The sequence below is a fragment of the Sander lucioperca genome, chromosome 9 (genome assembly GCF_008315115.2).
Source record: "Sander lucioperca isolate FBNREF2018 chromosome 9, SLUC_FBN_1.2, whole genome shotgun sequence".
NCBI classification, from domain to species: Eukaryota; Metazoa; Chordata; class Actinopteri; order Perciformes; family Percidae; genus Sander; species Sander lucioperca.
Window position 1 is genome coordinate 37,085,476 of NC_050181.1, and position 19,203 is coordinate 37,104,678.

Here is a 19,203-nt window from a genome sequence, read left to right on the forward strand (position 1 = left end):
CGGGTCTGGTCCGTCGAGGCCCCTGACCTTCACTGCCACCCATGTGGCAGCGCACCCGACCCCAGCGGTTCCTCCCACAGGTGGTGGGCCCATGGGATGGAGAGATGGATGCCACGTAGCTTTTTCGGGCTGTGCCCGGCCGGGCTCCGTGGCAAACCCGGCCACCAGACGCTCGCTGACGAGCCCTCCATCTGGGCCTGGCTCCAGACGGGGGCCCCGGGCTTCCTCCGGGCAGGGTCACTCCATCTCTTCCTCGGTCACTCATAGGGTTTTTGAACCATTCTTTGTCTGGCCCCTCACCTGAGACCACTTTGCCTTGGGAGACCCTACCAGGAGCACAAAGCTCCAGACAACACAGCCCTCAGGTTCATAGGGACACACAAACCTCTTCACCACAATAAGGTGATGGTTCCAGGAGAGGCCTTCATCAAGTATATCTTTAAAAAAAAAAAGATTTTAAAAAGACAAAACCCTTCAAACTCTTTATATATGGAGAATCTCTCTTACTACAGCCCCGTATGCACCGCGTCAACATGTGGAGAAATCAAACGCTTGTCAGGCCCGCCTTGCCTAGTTACAGTTGCTACGATACTGTATGCTGATGCAGACTGGGGGAGGGGTTTAGTTAACTGTCAATTATAGTGTTTGCAGGTAGCTGTAGCCCACATCCATTCCTAGTATAATGCCCAGTAATTACTCACCAGAGTACGTCGAGTGTAACTGCCTCTGTGTAAAATGCTCTGCAGTGGGTGTGGGATGCAGGTGAGACAACACTCCATAATTAAAAAAAAAAAAAAAAGTCTCTGTTCTCTGCTTAGAATTTATGAGAAAGCTTTGGTGGCCTCGGAGCTACAAAATAACAAAGAACCTCCCTCAAACCTCTGCATGCATCTTGAAACGATAGTTCAATTCTTTTACTATTTTCTCCCTTATTAAGTGCAGTAATATTACTGGTATACAGTGTCTATCATAATATGTTTCACTTGGTCTGCCCCGAGACTCATTTTGTCCTGTCGGTGTCGCACAGAGACATGACACTAATTCACCGCTACAGACCGTGAGGTCACATATCACATCAATGAAACAGTAGCAAGACAAATGGCACGGCGAGTTTTCACCGCGAGGTTTAATAGGATTTCAAATCACCAAAAGCATTGCAAAGCTGAACAACAAAATGCGGTGTATACAGTAATGGACCAAACACTGCAGTGAAATGATTTGTAGGAAATACATTACACACGAGCTAGGCACAGAACAGCACAGAGATGTGTTATGGATGAAACTCTGCTTTTTAAATCTGTTTAATGGGGGCACCTTCCAAGCAATGCCTCTGATTTAGGGGACGGCTGCCAGCTCTTGTTGGACCGCAGCCAGGGATCTGTTTTTGGGCTACAATTATTGTTTTCTCTATGTCTTTTCCTTTTCTTTCTCTGTTGGGTCTTGGAAATATGTTTATGGCACCAGGATGAAAAATGATATTGATATAAATCCACTCAAATCCAGCAAAAATGACTCTTAGCCATTTCACAGCCCATAACAGGTATCTATCACCCGCGGTGTCCTTCCCCCGCAGGTAATTGTCCAAACGGTGGCCATCGACAGTTGTAAACACACCTACAGTACATTAAACCTGCACACACGCCATCCGGTTTCCTGAGGGTACAAAACATATGGCACAGTATAGAGTTGAACTTTTACTGGCATCTTTATACCTCAACCAAAGCATCCATCCATTTTCCCATGCCATCTGCTGCACCAGTTTAGATGTGCATTAGGAGAACCTTGACAAGCTATCTGTCTATATCTGACATTTGGGACGGAGATGTGGAGAGTTTACCTAAGCACGGAACAGCCTTCATAGACCTACATTCTAACAGATGGCATGCAATATGGACCCTGAGGTTTACTGCTGGGTAATGGATGGACCTGTCTTGGCCAAAAACTGTGATCTGATCAAAGGTTGTGCCAATGGTACCGGTCACGTTTAGGTCACCTTTATTTAAAGCGGGAAAAAAAAAGGGAAGTGATTGAAACATAAAGACGCAGTTTAGTTTCTTTAAATCAGCTTCATAGTACAACAGTGATATTTTGACTAACACAAATATATTTGTTCAGGCATCCCTCAAAATAGTTTTGACTGTTTTTATCGAAGGCAGCCTCTCTCGTCATCGTTGCCACGGAGGTTACTTTTGGTCCTGTTTGTTTGACATCTGTTTTTGAGATATCCTGCTGACTAACACACAGACAAGCAATGGAATTTGGAAATTAGGACACTGGCCAAAAAAAACATAAAAATGGCGAGATAGAAAAAATCCTTTTACAGATCATTAGGGGTGTGCAAAAAAATCAATTCACATTCGTATCGCGATTCAAGCTCTACCGATTCAAAATCGATTCATAGAATTCCAAAAATCTAATCATATTTTATTTTTTTTTTATTGTATGTCCACTGCAATGACATGGGAAAAGTGACTACATTTACATACTGTGAATCGTTTTTTTTTTAAGATTATGTTTTGGGCTTTTTCAGCCTTTATTTTGATAGGACAGCAGAAGACATGAAAGGGGAGAGAGGGAGGATTGACATGCAGCAAAGGGCCGCAGGTCGGAGTCAAACCCGGGCCCGCTGCTTCGAGGAGTAAACCTCTATATATGGGCGCCCACTCTACCAACTGAGCTATCCGGGCACCCGTGTATAATTTTTTTGAATCGAAAATCGATTTTGAATCGAATCTTGAGCCTAAAAATTGATATTGAATCGAATCGTGACATTTTCTGAATCGTGCACCCTTACAGATCATGTTTCTAGACTGACCAAAAATGTGGAGATAAGTATTGGTTATGCTGTGATTTGTTATATTGTAGATTTAATTATTTTTTTTTTGCTTATCTAGCTTTCATGTCCATTTTTTATGGATGTAGAATAAATTAGGGCACAAAAAAATCTACAAAGAGCCTATCAAGAGTTGCAACTATATGGTTATTTTCATAATTAATGGATTATGGGTTAGGTCTGTAAATTGTCAGACAATTGGGTAAGGCCTCTCACAATTTCCTACAGGTGCCATCCTCAAATTTCTGATTTTGTCTGACCATCAGTACTAAACTCAAATATATTCAATTTACTGTTATGTAAGATGAAAGCAGCAGCAAATCTTCACAATTAAGAAGTCAGAACCAGTGAAAATGTGTCAGTTTGCTTTATAGAAAAAGAAGAAAAGAAATTAGTTAAATGATTAATGAGTTAATCACAAAATTGTTGCAGATTTTAAAGTGCTCCTATTATGCTTTTTGGCTTTTTCCCTTTCCTTTATTTTGTTATATATCTTTTTTGTGCATGTTATAGGTTTACAAAGTGAAAAAGCCCAAAGTCCACCCCAAAGGGACTTACCATCTCCAACAGAAAACACTGTTCACAAACTGCTCCAAACAGCTCTATTGTAGTCCAGCCTTTACTTCAGAGACAAACGTGCGTCACTTTGTAACACACGTTATAATGCTCGCCTAGCTGCTAGCATGGCACGCCCTCATACTCTGCTTCTGACTGGCTAGTAGTCCTTACCTAGCTACTGCTCATGTGCGACTCCCAACAAAGATGTAACAGAAGTGAGAAGTCTCACTCTGTAGCTAAAACAGAGAGCTCAACACACAGGGTGAAAAGAGGAGCTGCAGCAATGTGCAGTACAACAAAAATATGGTGTTTTCTGAAAATTAAACCATGTGAACCTATTCTGGTACAACCTCTAAATACAATTATGAACCTGAAAATGAGCATAATATGATTACTTTAAATTATCCGTCAAGCCATTAATGGAATAATTGTTTTAGGTCTAAATTAATTACACTGTATACTCAACAGCTAACTTGTTTAAAAAATATTGTCTTCAATGTTTTTGTGTTCACCTCCCAGGAAAACGGTTTACTTTTAAACTGCGTTAAGTAAACTGTGTTGAGGTAAAAAAAAAAAAATAGCATCCGTCTGTCTTGATTGTTGACCCTCGTCTCCCAGTTAAAAGTTAAGGTCTCACCTCGTGAGTCCAGGTGATCTGTTTGGCCTAGATGTTCTGGCAGAGCCATCCGGTTGGCAGTACCGCTTGTCATCTGATCGGCTGAGCCTCAGCCCAGCAGACATTATACACCATCCGCGATTTCACCGCAGCTCAATTTACTGACGTCACATCTCATTCTGGATCTGTCAGCAGCTTCCAAACTGCTCTCCCTCTTCTTCTCTGTTATCTTTCACTTTCCCTTTTTACAGCTTTTTTTCCTGCTTTTCCAAACAGACGGTCATTATATTTGTCCAATGCCAGCTATCTGTCTACGCTGTTTGTTTGTATGTATACATATGCTGACCTTTATACGTGCAGATACTGAAAAGCTGTCTTTTTTATGGTAACGACACGTTTTGCATAAAAGGAGATTTCAATCGCCCATTTCAAATTTGTGCTGATGGTTAGCCACATGAGCTGCTTCCAGCTGTCAGATGAGTTCTTGTTTGCAGAGCTCCACCTGTCCAGCTCCATCTCTCCTCCACTCTGTCTTTCTTTCCCTCGCTTCTCCCTCTCCCTGCGCCTCTTTGTGGAGAGGAGGCTCGGCTTGTAGAGCAGATAATTTATTCCTGTTTATTGCCCAACTCTGCTCTGTACTTCGGGGAAATGAGCGATGGAAAAATGGAGAGAAAGAGGAGAGCACGAGCTGTTTTCCTTTCATGTAACTGCAGAAGACAGAAGCAAATGGATGACAGCTTCAGCTAGCGGGGCCTCAGTTCACTAAACACACTCAAACACACAGAATGCATACTTGTGCCCGAGCTGTGTAACAAGTTAAACCTTCACTCCTCGGAGCATCCAAAAACATGTTGTTTAAACTTCTGCATACAGTATACTAATCAGCTGTATGCGCACAGACACACAAACAGCCTGTCTCTGTGGAACATTTTAGTGCTTGAACTGTTTTAAAGATTTAATAATTAAAAGCTTTTCTCGCCATTAGGATAACACACCGTGTGTATGTGTCTGCAGCGGTGGAAAGTTAGTACATTAGCTTAAGTGGTAGATTTCATTTTGAGGTACTTCTGCGGTAACACTTTACTTGAAGGTATCGACATAATCGTGACATGACACTGTCATAACTATGACATGACACTGTCATGAACGTGTCATAAACATTATAAACAAGTCATAAACGTTTATGACTTCTGTCATTAAGTGTCATTCGTTTTTTGTCATGACAAGTTGACATTGTTTGGGTTGTCTTGATTATGACAACTTGACATTAATCAAAGTGACATTACCAGAAGTTGTCTTTGTTATGACAACTTGACATTAACCAGGATGGCATTACCAGAGGATGTCTTTGTCATGACAACTTGACATTACATTTCTTTGGAGTGTCCTTATTAAGACAACTTGACATTAAACAGGATGACATTATGTCAAGTTGTCATTACAAAGACATCCTCTGGTAATGTCATCCCGGTTCATGTCAAGTTGTCATTACAAAGACATCCCAAACAAATGTAATGTCAACTTGTCATGACCAAGACAACGTCTGGAAATGTCACTTTGATTAATGTCAAGTTGTCATAATCAAGACAACCCAAACAATGTCAACTTGTCATGACAAAAACCGAATGACACTTAATGACAGAAGTCATAAACGTTTATGACACGTTCATGACAGTGTCATGTCATAATTATGACAGTGTCATGTCACAATTATGTCGATACCTTCAAGTAAAGTGTTACCGCAGAAATACCTCAAAATTAAATCTACTACTTAAGCTTATGTACTAATGTATCCTAATGGCGAGAAAAGCTTGTTTGAGAAGCCGGAACCAGAACATTATAACATTACAAATATAATAGAACATTATAACGTTGCAAACATTCAGCTATCAAAATAGAAGTCAATTTGTTCGACTAATCGACTAAGCGCTTAATCAACTAATCTTTGCAGCTTTACTCAAGATTTTTCAATTAATGCTTCTTTGTACGTCTACTCTACCGGATTATACCACACTACATGTCAGAGGGAAATATCTTACGTTTTATTAACAGTTTTTGACAGCTATTAAGATTTTACATACAGATCATGTGATTATTTTTATAAATAATGATGCATTGTTATGTAAAGATTAGCTAAAAATAAATTATCTAACAATAAATAAAGTATTGCATGAAAGCTAATTCTTCACCTCAGAAGTCTGATAAGGAAATACACACAAAACTCAAGGACTACTTACTAGCTTATTTTGGGACTTATTTTTTGCTTTTTGCAAATAATTCAAAGCTAGTAACTGAACCATGACAAGACTTTTTTGTCAACTTGAATTGCAGTTATATATTGTGTGTAATATTTTACATTGTGGAAGGGACCCTTCTGCATAATAATGTAACATACGTTTTTCTTACAATACTTTTTCTCAACTCAGAAAGCAGGACTTTTACTTGTAATTGAGTAGTTTTACGTTGTGGCAATGTGCTACTTTTAACGAAGTAAAGAATGGGAACTTCTTTAACTAACCTATGTATGTGAAAGTGCAGAGAAAACTATATCTTCTATTTCTCTATATATCTCTAAACCAGCCAGATCCCTTTTATCAGTCTCACAGGAGATTTGATACAAAACACCGGGCTTTGTAACAGACTTAAACTAGCTCTGTGTGTGTGTGTGTGTGTGTGTGTGTGTGTGTGTGTGTGTGTGTGTGTGTGTGTGTGTGTGTGTGTGTACGTGCATGCATGTTTATCTACACGTGTGTGTGTGTGTGTGTGTGCGTGTGTGTGTGTGTGCGTGTGTGCGTGTGTGCGTGCGTGCGTGCGTGCGTGCGTGCGTGCGTGCGTGCGTGCGTGCGTTTTGAGTTGTCTTCTTCCTCTCCTCCTGCAGCAGAGTGTAATCCATGGGTTTGTGCTTCCTCCTAAGGCTCCATGTCAAAGTCAGTTTCAGATGAGATGAATGTGACAAAGGAGGCTGAAAGAGCAAAAAAAGAAAAAAGAACTGCTGGTAATTCAAAAGGCCGTTTGCAAAAAAAAAAAAAAGGAAAGGAAACAAAAGTAAGAATAGCACCCTGTGAAACAACAGAATACCTGACGAGCGCCGTGTGTAATTTTAGCACGTTAAGGGAGACACTGTTTATCACGGCGGGATCAGGGTAGCAGGATAAAAATTGAGGAAGAAAGAAGTCGCGGAGTTAAAGAGCATTGTGTCTGGCTGTTGCCGTGGGGTAAAGCTTGTCAAGCAGCAGCAGTGAGTCTGCTGTAGCAGAGAGGAATCTCTAGCTTGTAAAGCGGTGTACAAGAAAAGGTCCTTTAAATGTCATCTATGTTTATAAAAAGTCATTTTGAGACTTGGTTTTGACTTGCTTTTTTGGAAGGAAATTCAGATTTTTGAATGTGTTGCCGAGCATGGAAAGAGAAAATACAATATGGTGCTTCTTACTGTAAAAATACTGCTACCGGTATTTGAGAGCCTTCAGATGCTGCCTTTGATGTTGAAGCAATAGGAGAGAGGATACCCAAGGGTTCAAATATAACAAAACAGACCAACAGACTAACATCTGAGGATGAAAGAAAGGCTGATAGCAGCAGAAACAGTTTCTACAAACTCAACTAGAGCTGAAGATCTTTGCCCGACGGGTTCGGTCGGATTCTGTCTTAATTTCTATCATTTTACACGGGCTCGGCTTGCGCTCCGGGTTGCACGGTAAATGAGCGGTCAGGTGATGCGTTTCGATTAGCGCGAAAATGGATGCTGAGGAGGTGAAACGGAGGCTGGCCTCTGGAGGACTTCTTTTATTTCTTTGTTCCAGCTTCCAAGTGGCCTATAGCCTACGTTAGTCATGAATAAGTGATGTTAACAAATGTATAAATGACTCATTCTTGACAAAAGGCATACAAGCTGTGTGCGTGCACACGTTTGAATAATGTCGGGCTGTAAACGGGTTCGGGCTTTTAAAGCAACACTATGTAACTTTTCCCTCTTTGGTCCCCTACAGGTTGTCTCATTGGAACTACAGCTCGCAGGGCTGTATGTCCAATGAGACAACCTGTAGGGGGAAAGTTACATAGTGTTGCTTTAAAAAGCTGTCAATCAAAATGTACTTGTTGGGCCTTGTCGGGACTAACTTTTAAGGCCCGATTACACTCTAAACTCAACTAAACATCTTTACTCGTCTCTCTCTCTCTCTCTCTCTCTCTCTCTCTCTCTCTCTCTCTCTCTCTCTCTCTCTCTCTCTCTCTCAATTAAATTTTTCAATTCAAGGGGCTTTATTGGCATGAAAGTTTCAATAATAATGTTGCCAAAGCATCAGACAAAACACAATAAACAGTTATATGTTGGCTACATTAACACAATATTAGGATGGGTTTATATCATTTTATAAATCTATTTGTATGGCAAATATAAAAAACTCTCTCTCTCTCTGTCTCTCTGTCTCTTCCTGTCTTGCAGGAGCGTTACAGATCGAGAACAGCGAGGAAACGGACCAAGGGAAGTACGAGTGTGTGGCCACCAACTCTCAAGGCGTGCGCTACTCCTCCCCTGCCAACCTGTATGTGCGAGGTAGGACCTGAACCCAGAAACACACGTGCACACTCACGCACATGCACAGAACAAACACACAGAAATCCCTACTATTAAGGTGCTCTTAGTATTAATAAAGTATTTTTTTCATTTCTGTGCTTTTAAACAAGTATTACTAACCCATCCATTGTCTACAATATATGTTAACTCTGTTGTTTGGTATTTCTCACAACCACCCTTAACAAGTCCACCTTAAACCTCGGTGCGAGCCCCTGCAGTGGCATCAAATTGAACTTGAAGTTGGGAACACACCTTGGTTTAACTGCATGGAAACATCACTGATGTGTCTACTAAAATGGCTTCTGTACAAGAGGTGGATAAAGAGGAAAATGTTGCACAAAAGATGCACAGATTTGATTGGAGATTTGAATGAAATTGGAAACAATCAGGATATAAGTTATTCTTAAATATGTTTACATTAAAGGCATCATTTTGCACCCACATGATCCCTGTTTAAGTGATAATAGCCTCTGGATTGTGGGTGCTGGTGTATCTGGCTTATGTTTGAAAGACCACGACCAATGTTCAGATTTATAAGTTCTAGTTTCTATGTGAAGTGGGAAATCGGACGAGTGTGTATGCGACGTGAGAGTGTTGGAGAGTGCGTGTGTGATGCAGTGGAGCGAGTGGCTTTGCGCTGGCCGTTTTTATTCTCTCTGTGTTTCCCCGTTCTCTCTCTCCCCCCCCCTCACGTCATTGTGTTCTGCATCAACCCCCTCTCATCCCTCAGAGCTTCGAGAAGGTTGGTGTGCTCTTTCTTTTCTTTTGTTACTCCTTTGTTTCAGAAAGCTCCACTTATTGAAACAGAGAGAAACAAAAAAGGAAAAAAAAATAATAAAAAAATACATTTAAAGGACACCGGAGTAGATTTTGAAGTGAAATGATTATGTCTCCAAAAAAAATGAAGAGAGTTGATTTCTCTGAAACTGCTACGTTGATGAAGTGGTCTGCCTACGCAGCAGAGTGCATTGACTGCATTGTGAGGCCTTGTGTGCAGAACCCTTGGTATTGCCTTCACTCCCCGATCAATGTTTTCTGCATGGTATGATCTTGTTGTCATGGAGACCCAAGAATTGGAAGATTAAAAAGAGGCGATGTTTGCATGGAAGGAGTGAGAGAGAGAAAGAGAAAGGAGCACCGCTTGCATGTCTGTTGACTGACGGACTGACACAAGAGCATGGCGCAGTGTGTGTTCACGCCTGTTGATATGCTCACATTGTCATATTATTGAACTTGCTTCCTTGTCATGTCTGGCTACGGTCTCTCTTTTTTTTTTTTCATGTGTAATGTTGCGTCTAAGCTTCCATGCCATCACATCTGCTCTAATTCTGAACTTGTTGCACTGAGTGGAAGTCTTGCACTCGCAGTCACGCTTGTACCTTCTGTGTTGACGTGGTATGTGCTGTGCAGGTTTTTAGGAGAAGCATCAGTTATTTGGCCAGATTCATGCCATAAACTCATGATGGCGAGAAACCATCACATCACCTGTGGGGGAAAGTAACAAAGTATATTTACTAGGGGTGGGAATCACCAGAGGCCTCGCGATACAATATCATCACGATACTTATGTCACGATACGATATTATTGCGATTTTAAACATATTGCAATATTCTGCGATATATTGCAATTTATTACCTTTTTTCCAACTTCAAATTTTTCCCAATTTCAAATGATTTCCCCAAAAGGAAACTTTGTCACCATCAGTTTTATTTAAAAAGATAAATGTCTCTGTTTGTTCATCTCACTTCAATTGTATTGCTGCGAAATGGGATTGTCAAGCAGACAAACTGACCAACACATATATAATAAAAGATCGATATTTGGCGTCTGTGTATCGATACAGTATTGCCACGGAAAATATCGCGATACTATGCTGTATCGATTTTTCCTCCCACTCCTAATATTTACTACACTTGAGTACACTTGAGAACAAATCGTTGTTTTTTTGGGCTTTTCACTTTATTAGATAGTGACGGTGGATAGAAAGGAAAGGGGGGAAAGAGGGGGGGTGACACGCAGCAAAGGGCCGCAGGTCAGATTCGAAACCCGGGCCTACACGGGACGGACACTCTACTAAGTGCTAGAGGTCGCCCCCTTAAAAACACTTGAGAGTAATACTTGTTGGAATACTTGTTGGAAAAGCTATAGTTACTAGTTACATGACAAATTCATATTTTACATACAAAGCATTTGATGAAATACGATGCATTGTTAAACATTAGATGACTCCACGGTATATAAAATATTTCAAATTAGCTCCATTACTGTTGTAATTGGTCGAGGTAACCGACCCAACGTGCATCACCCTGTTGGGTTTAATTCACAATAATGACCCGCTCGCTCTACATGATCCCTTACTTAGCACACTGTAGACAGATAATGCTGGCATTACTGAGTCACTTCACTGATTGTATGACCCTTCTCTACTTGTGCTACTTGTACTCTATATTTTAGCATTTAGCATTAGCAACCAACTGCCAGTTGGACAAAGTTGAGTAGAAATGAGTGAGTAAGTAAGGAAGTAAAGTACATTTTCCTTAAAATAATACAGACTTTTAGGTGACATTGTCAGTGCAGGACTTTTACTTATAATTGATTATTTATTACATGTGGTATTTCATCACTAACAGTAAACTATCAGTCAATTTTTAGCAATATCCCAACTCGCCTATAATATGGCCTGTTGCTATCTTTCCCAAACACTCCGATACGCCTGTATTGACTGACATTTGAAATGAATCATATCCATTCACAGTTTTAGATATCGAGGGCATATTAATGACTCCCTCTTATTACAGTGGGTAATGAAAGCCGTGTCCTTGAGACGGACTGGATGGTGCTGCGTAAATGTCAGCTCAGTGACGCTGCTGAACGGGGTGTACTGTATAGCAGTGCTGAGATGCAGCGCTAATCCTTATGGCTGTGCCAAGGTCTCCCCAGTACGTAGCCTCCAGACTCCCTGCAGAGGACAGGACTAATGATAGCCCCGCTAATAAAGATTGAAGCTCCCTGGCTCTCACCAACTGTATGGAAAATGGAGGGGAATCATGCGGCCCGGCTCGATTAACTTAAAGCTCTGTGAGCATGTGAAGGATTATCCCTGTTATGAGCTTACTTTATGTCTCTGCAGTGGATTCTTCATTCTTTTGTCTCTTCTTTTTTTTATTCATTTTTAAATACTGCTGACGATCATCTTGAGGCTTCACCTTCATCCTGTTGTTGCTTATATTACCAAACAAATTCATATGCTTAATTAATTGTCTTTTTTAGTTGTTTTTTTTGCAATATTGATAAAATAAATAATAAATTGATAAAAGAAAGTGATAGTGTTTTGCCGTGCAGCCTGGCACCTGCTGTGTCTGTCTTGTGCATGGAGCTGTCATGGATGCAGTCTGTGTGTCTGTCTGCCTGTCTGTCTGCCTGCCTGTCTGTCTGTCTGTCTGTCTGTCTGTCTGTCTGTCTCCAGCATGCTCAGATGAGGAGATGCCTGCCTAAACATGTCTGTTTTCTAACAGATCTACCTGTTTTTGTCTCTTTGTCTCTTTCTTGTCTTCAACTTCTGTATCCAATTCCGGGTGTCTTCCTTTTTTTTTTCCTACAAGTATTCCTATAACTTTTTGTTTTTGTTTCAATTTGTTGAACTCATGCAAAAATGTTAACTTCTATCCAATTGTCTCTAGATTCTTTGAGTAGGGGGATGTGGCCCATGAAGATTCCAAGTAATGATGTAACACATTAAGGAGTGGAGGTTATGCAGCAAATTTACCCATATTTATTTATTTATCTTTATTTAAATTTTTATTTATTTATTAATTATATTAGAATTACTGCTGGATTTCCAAGTCATCTAAAAAAAATGTTTTGCTACTGTAGGGTTTTTTACAGTAACTTTTTTATTTGAATCTATTTTTATTTGCATACTTTTAGAACATTTTTGCTGTTGTTTTATTATAAATATAAGCTTCCTAGTGGTGAGTTTAGTTTTTGGACAATGTTTCTGCTCTCTGTCTGCCTTCCCTTTCATTCTCTCTTTTCATGCAGAGATGTCTGTCCGTTACTCTCTCTCTCTCTGTCTCTTTCTGTTTCCTGTGTTGTGACCCTCGGGTATCCTCCTCCTCCTCTTCTTCTTCTTCTTCTTCTTCTGTTCCTTAAACATCCGATCTCTACTAGTCTTTTCTCTTACTTTTGAAGCACCTACTTTCTGAATGGGCCTGACTCTGGTATATAGCCGTGTTTTTAAATAGATCCATGTGTTTTCTTCTTCCTCGCTCCTCTTTTCTTCCCCCTTTTTCCCTCCTTCCCCTAAAAAAAACCCTCTTCTAATTCCTCTCTTTATCTCCACTTCCCTTTCTTTTCCCCTTCCCTCCCCCTTTTTTCTCTTCTTCTTCTTCTTCTTCTTCTTCTTCTGCATTCTGTCTGCACCCTGATGTGTAGGAGCGACAGACACATGTACATAAGTTTATTAACTTATAAACATGCACATACTACCTCACATATCTCGTTTTGCTCGCACTCGTTCTTTCCCGTTCTGCCTCTTTCATGCTGTCTTGGTGTTCTTAACTTAATGTGTCCAATGATCACTCTGTAATTGCCACAACACCCTATTAGAACCCTCAACCCACTCCTGTCCACATTTCCAATTCATTTGACTACACACTGTATCAGTTATGAATCCTATGTATTGTACAGTATCTTGTTGTACAATGTGGCTGTCCTTTGCTACATTGCCTGTCATTGTCTGGAAGAGAAGCAGAGCTGCCTTTTTCTTTCTGTCTCTGTCTTTCTCTGTGTGTCGATCTCTCTCTCTCTCTCTCTCTCTCTCTCTCTCTCTCTCTCTCAACTTATTCTATCCCTCTATCTGTCTCTCCAGTGTCTCTGCTTTTGTCTCACTTCTTTCTGTCTCCCTCTCAGTCTTCAGTTCTTCGTTCTCTTCTTTGTGTTTCTCCACCATTTTATACCTCTTGAGTCGCCCAGGCATGCAAGTGACCTATGAGTTCAGTCTCTCTCGTTGCATCTCTCCCTAATAAATAGTCAACCAAGCTCAGACCGATGCAGTATTGGATACAACTTGCCACTTTAGGTCTTCTTCTTATGGGGACACAAATAGCTGGCAGGGCCTATTGATCGGCCCCTATGATGCATAAACTCTCTAAAAAGAGTATCATCTAATGCACAAGCACCCCCAAGGCACAGAAAGCTAAAGGAAGTAAAGTTTCTCACTGACGTTTCTGGTCAAGTTTAGCATGTTTAGTCATTGCTTGGAGGGAGACATGTTAAAATAATACAACTATAATCAGAAACCTGAATCAGAAAGTCTTATTTTTCTGCTTAAATGAATGATAACCAATAAGAAAATTGTTCTTTTTAAGAAGAGAAACTGACTATAGGTGTCATGTCCTGGTTGAAATGATACTCAAGAGTTTGTCACTTTATTATTTTGAGTAGGCAGCTCACTGAATGGTTGAGCTCGCACAAGATTTGTGTCTTTCTGTTGGAATCATCAGTACCATAAAGTAATTGGGACTACACTTGAAATATCCCTTTGTAATTTTCTGTAAAAAAAAAAACAAAACAAACCTGAAGTTCATTCTCCCCCTTCCTGTTACCTCTCCTCTCTTTCCTCTCTTTTTCTTTCTTTTTATCTTTCTTGCCCTCACTTTCTCTCTTAATCTTTATCTTGTTTCTGCCTCGCTCTTCCTCTCTCTTTCTCTCTGATTCTCTCTCTCTCTCTCTCCCCCCTCCTCCTTTTTCTCCGCCTTTCTTCTCCTCACTCCCTTCCCTACTTTTCTCGTCCCCCACCTTACCCCGAAACCCCACCCCCCCCTCCCCCCTGCCTTCCTTTCTACCCCGACTCTCCTCCCTTCCCAGTGCGCCGTGTGCCCCCTCGTTTCTCCATCCTCCCCTCCAACCATGAGATCATGCCAGGAGGAAGCATCAACATCACCTGCGTGGCCGTGGGTTCGCCCATGCCCTACGTCAAGTGGATGCTGGGCAGCGAGGATCTGACCCCAGAGGATGAAATGCCGATTGGACGGAACGTGCTGGAGCTCAACGGTGTCCGGGAGTCAGCAAACTACACCTGTGTGGCCATGAGCAGCCTGGGTATCCTCGAGGCCACCGCTCAGGTCTTAGTAAAGAGTAAGAGACTATTAATCATTTTGGCTCTCAGAGAGAGAAACAGTGTGGGAAAGTGCCCGAAGTTGTTGCTTTATTGAAGGATAGATGTAGATGGATTGGGTGCCCTCTATTTAAAAATGTGCACATGGCAGGAGAAAGGGATACTCTAAATGTCCAGGATGGTAATGTTACATTTGACTTCTGTCAAGCTAATGTTCTGTACTTGAACGAAGAATTCTACATATTAAATATGATTAAGGCACCCTCATAGTTGTGGATTTATCATTGATACATGACAGTGTGGGAGGCCATTTAATACCTCTTTGAACAAAAACAGCTACCAAATGAATGTGAAAGTGTATCCTCAAAAATGTAATTCGATTTGAGTCAACTTTATTGTCATTGCACACAGTGTGAACGAGTACGACAAAATGCAGTCTAGCATCTTAAACGTGCAAACAGTACTCCAAAGTGCATATATATATATATATATATATATATATATATATATATATAAGTACAGAATGTGATATTATTTGATGAATGAACAAAACAATGTACAGAATGTACAGTATGAATGAATGTAACAATAGCAGAGGTACAGAATGGACAGAAACCAATAAATAGTCATTCTCTTCATCTCGCCTCTCTCTAATCCCCAGCTTTGCCAAAGCCTCCCGGCACACCCATAGTCACAGAGACCACCGCCACCAGTGTAACCATCACATGGGACTCTGGCAACCCAGACCCTGTCTCCTACTACATCATCCAGTACCGGGCCAAAGGGCCGGACAGCAAGTACGAGACAGTGGACAGCATCACCACCACCCGCTACAGCATCGGGGGACTGTACCCCAACACAGAATATGAAATCAGAGTGTCAGCCTTCAATAGCATCGGCCAGGGTCCCCCCTCTACGCGTGTGGAGGCCCGTACAGGAGAGCAGGCCCCGGCCAGTCCTCCCCGAAACGTCCAGGCCCATATTATATCTCAGAACACAGTGATGGTCCGCTGGGAGGAGCCGGAGGAACCCAATGGACAGGTGGGAGGAGGACTGAAACTTTTTCTTTTTGATTTGTTATCAGTAGTAGAAAACATTTTCATTTTACATTTTCTTTTAGTCTTACATGTCAAACAGCAAAATGTTCTAAATATGGTGGTAAATGTCTGCAGCAAAAACACTGGTGCTCAACAAAAAAATCCTTTAAGTTCTAAAAAAAATCATTAAAGAAAGCAGAGTCCATTCAGTGTGACAGCTCCTGGTCTTTACATCCAGAGTTTCAGATTTTGTCCCATTAGTTAAAATTCAAACATATAAAAACTGATTTCAAAGAGAGACCCAAACACAGACTCAGACTTAGTAGTAGATGAATTAAAAAGGGATTTATTGTAAGGGAAAAAAGGGGATTGGAGATGGAATGAGTGAGGAGGCTGCTGGCAGAAGCAGAGGGTTGGTAGTAAGGGGGGGGGATGCTGGTGCGAGGCAGATGAGTGAGCAGGGATTGATTAATTGAAGGGGCTTGCTGCCATGGCTGAGGGGATGCAGGCGGAAGCAGGCAGGCAGAGGAGAATGATCCTGGAGTACAGCAGAACAGGGTTAGATCAGGTACAAAAACACTCGAGAAAAAGACACTAATACCTAGAACAAGGAGCGGCCTGAGGTGTTCACTACCACAGTAGCTGGCTGAACGATCTGGGGATGAATGGCTGAATGACCGGGGTTGATATGCTGGAGCTTGATGAAAGGCAGGTGTGGCGGATCAGCAGCAATCAGGAGCCAGGAGAGAGCAGAGGACCGCCACGCCCACAGACACAGACAGTCAGGAACACACATGGGAGGGGAAATACCAGGACCCAGCGAAGTGCACCAGGCTTTGAAGCAAATTGAACATAGCGGCCTTAACAGTGGAATTGCAACTCCTGGTCCGTCACGTGATGCCCTCTGGTCCAAAAAGACTTTTTCCTGTAGACTTACACGGCAAAAGACACGTCTGTAAATGAGTGGATACATTTTTTCAAGCGTCACAAACCCCTGCGAATTGACTCGTTTCACTATCAGAATTTGATCCATTCGGCCCGATAACATTTGGAAACCAGAAGTAGCCGGCTCAGCCGGCGCAGGTCTCTAGTGTGCCTGCTCTATGAGCCACACAATACGAAAGTAGCACCGATCATCCGGGTAATTTCTTGCTCCATGATGGCTGCGCCACTGAGCAAATCTCATAGGAATGAACGGGGCTCCACCTCGAATGCTGTATCTTATAATACATCCATGAAAAAAAAAAGAGAAACATAAGGAAAACCTCAGGGTCACGGCCGTGACCGTGACATTAGGAAACATGTAACATTCTGTGCATATACCATCCAGTCCCCAATTCCTTTTTTCCAGTCCCCAATCGATTGCCCTATGGGGACATATAAAGGGATTTATTGTAACGTATGTAAAATAATGTTCTAGTCTTTTAAGACTGAATGACATTTACCCTCATTTACTATTACTACTACTAGGACTGACAACCTTTTAAAATTACCTAGAGGCCCACACGAGGTTAAAACGATAAAGTCTTAATAAAATTCACCATTGGGAGCTTTTTTCCAGTGTACAGGTTCATGTCCTTTGCAGGGATTGTGTCTTGCCAGTGATTTCCCTCCTGTAACTCCCTTCCCCTCCCCCCCTAATGATAAAAAGGTAATTGGACTGTCCACTCTAAGTTAAGAGCACTCCCTCTTGAGGCCTACTTCTTTTTCTAGACTTCCTAACTGTGTAGTAGGTTCATAAAAGTGCAAGATTGAATTGAGGATGGGGATTATAGATATTAAAGAGTAATAAGAGGGGAGGTGGTAGAGGTGGAGGCTAAGGGCGATGGCATGGCAGCAGGATTACATATACTCTGAACTGCCCATAAACAAATCCCACAGGAGAGTTAAAGGAGGTAGAGTGATTATATCTTACGCACTACAATGTGAGGGATTGTATTGGAACTGGTGTTGTCAACCTGAGAGTGAGATATTTGTACTATCCATCTAGCGCAGAGATCTTCAACATTTGGGTCCGGGACCCCTAGGGGGTCCTCAGAGTAATTGCAGGGAAGCCACCAAATTATGTTTATGTTTTTTTTCCTTTTTTTGAGCTTTTAAAATATGTATATATATATATATATATATATATGTATATGTGTGTGTGTGTGTGTCTGAAAATATACATTAATATGAATCCAACATTTTAATAGCAAAATTGGCCTATTTGTGAAGAAAAGGTATTTACACATGAAGATAAGCTTACTATAGGTAAGGTACATTAGGTACGTTAAAACATGATGTATAAATAATATCCATCCAATATTTTCATCCATTCGGCCCAGTTTACAATATGCAACTCAATTGTATAGAATATATGCAGTAGGGAGTCCCTGCTCAGTCTCTCTTTCAGTTTAGGGGTCCCTGGCCTAAACAAACGTTGAAGACTCCTGATCTTGCGGCCATTCTCCCTCTCTGCTCCTCTGTTGTAGGTGAAAGGATATCGTGTGTACTATACCATGGACCCATCCCGGCCGATAAATGAGTGGCAGATCCATAACGTCCAGGACAGCGTGATCACCACCATTCAGAACCTGGTAACCACGGAGACCTACACCATCCAGGTCCTGGCCTTCACCTCTGTAGGGGACGGACCCTTCTCAGACCCCGTCCATGTCAAAGTCATGCCTGGAGGTCAGTGTGTGTGTGTGTGTGTGTGTGTGTGTGTGTGTGTGTGTGTGTGTGTGTGTGTGTGTGTGTGTGTGTGTGTGTGTGTGTGTGTGTGTGTGTGTGTGTGTGTGTGTGTGTGTGTGTGCGCAAAACATTATCATTTGTAGATGTTTGTGCATGCTGGTGCATGGATAACAGCTAAGTAGTGGTCTTCATTTATTCATGTGCAGGAGAGTAGTGGTTGTTTTTCAGATGTGCACATCCAGCAGAGCACAAATGACGTTATTAGTGTGTGTGTGTGTGTGTGTGTGTGTGTGTGTGCATGTATACAAAGTTAAGTAGCTTATTTCAGTGTTTGTGAGGCAATTTGACTTCTCCAAAAGGAATAAATTCCACCTGCTGTGGAAACTTATGAAAAGGAAACTGGGATTAGCAGCCAAAAATGTCCGTCGTACTGTACCTCGGCGCTGCTTGCGTCACTGTTACAGCTGCTGAGAAGTCGCAGGTTTTATGTGATGGGAGGGACAAAGAGATGATTACTCTGATGGTATAACTGGTTTAAATGTCTGTGGAGCCTGAGCTCCTGCTACGCCATCAGATGTCCTTAAAGAGTCTGCCGTTTTCCAGCATACAAAATGAATGAGATTATATAAAAAAAAGTGCACAACAATACAAGGGTTTCAATGGGTGTACATTATGACATTGAGAATTAGTACAACATAATTTCTTATTCCACGATGACCATTTAGGTCAGGTTAAAATGGATTGATTGCCAATCTTGGTCATTTCTCTGTGAAAGTATTACTGACTTAATAAGC

General features: G+C 41.5%; 1 protein-coding gene across 20 annotated transcripts in view; it reads left to right on the top strand.

Moving 5' to 3' along the window:
- Positions 1-19,203, top strand: part of LOC116037399 (receptor-type tyrosine-protein phosphatase S-like) — a 78,278-nt gene that overhangs the window by 36,745 nt on the left and 22,330 nt on the right. For 11 of the 20 annotated variants that reach the window (XM_036005527.1, XM_036005529.1, XM_036005530.1 and 8 more), the window contains exons 6-11: positions 8,449-8,559; positions 9,311-9,322; positions 13,016-13,030; positions 14,450-14,719; positions 15,361-15,740; positions 18,208-18,409. In XM_036005527.1, coding sequence (XP_035861420.1) covers positions 8,449-8,559; positions 9,311-9,322; positions 13,016-13,030; positions 14,450-14,719; positions 15,361-15,740; positions 18,208-18,409 — 990 coding nt within the window. The remainder of the gene's footprint in view (positions 1-8,448; positions 8,560-9,310; positions 9,323-13,015; positions 13,031-14,449; positions 14,720-15,360; positions 15,741-18,207; positions 18,410-19,203) is intronic. The other 9 variants (XM_036005532.1, XM_036005533.1, XM_036005539.1 and 6 more) reach the window with 2 other exon arrangements.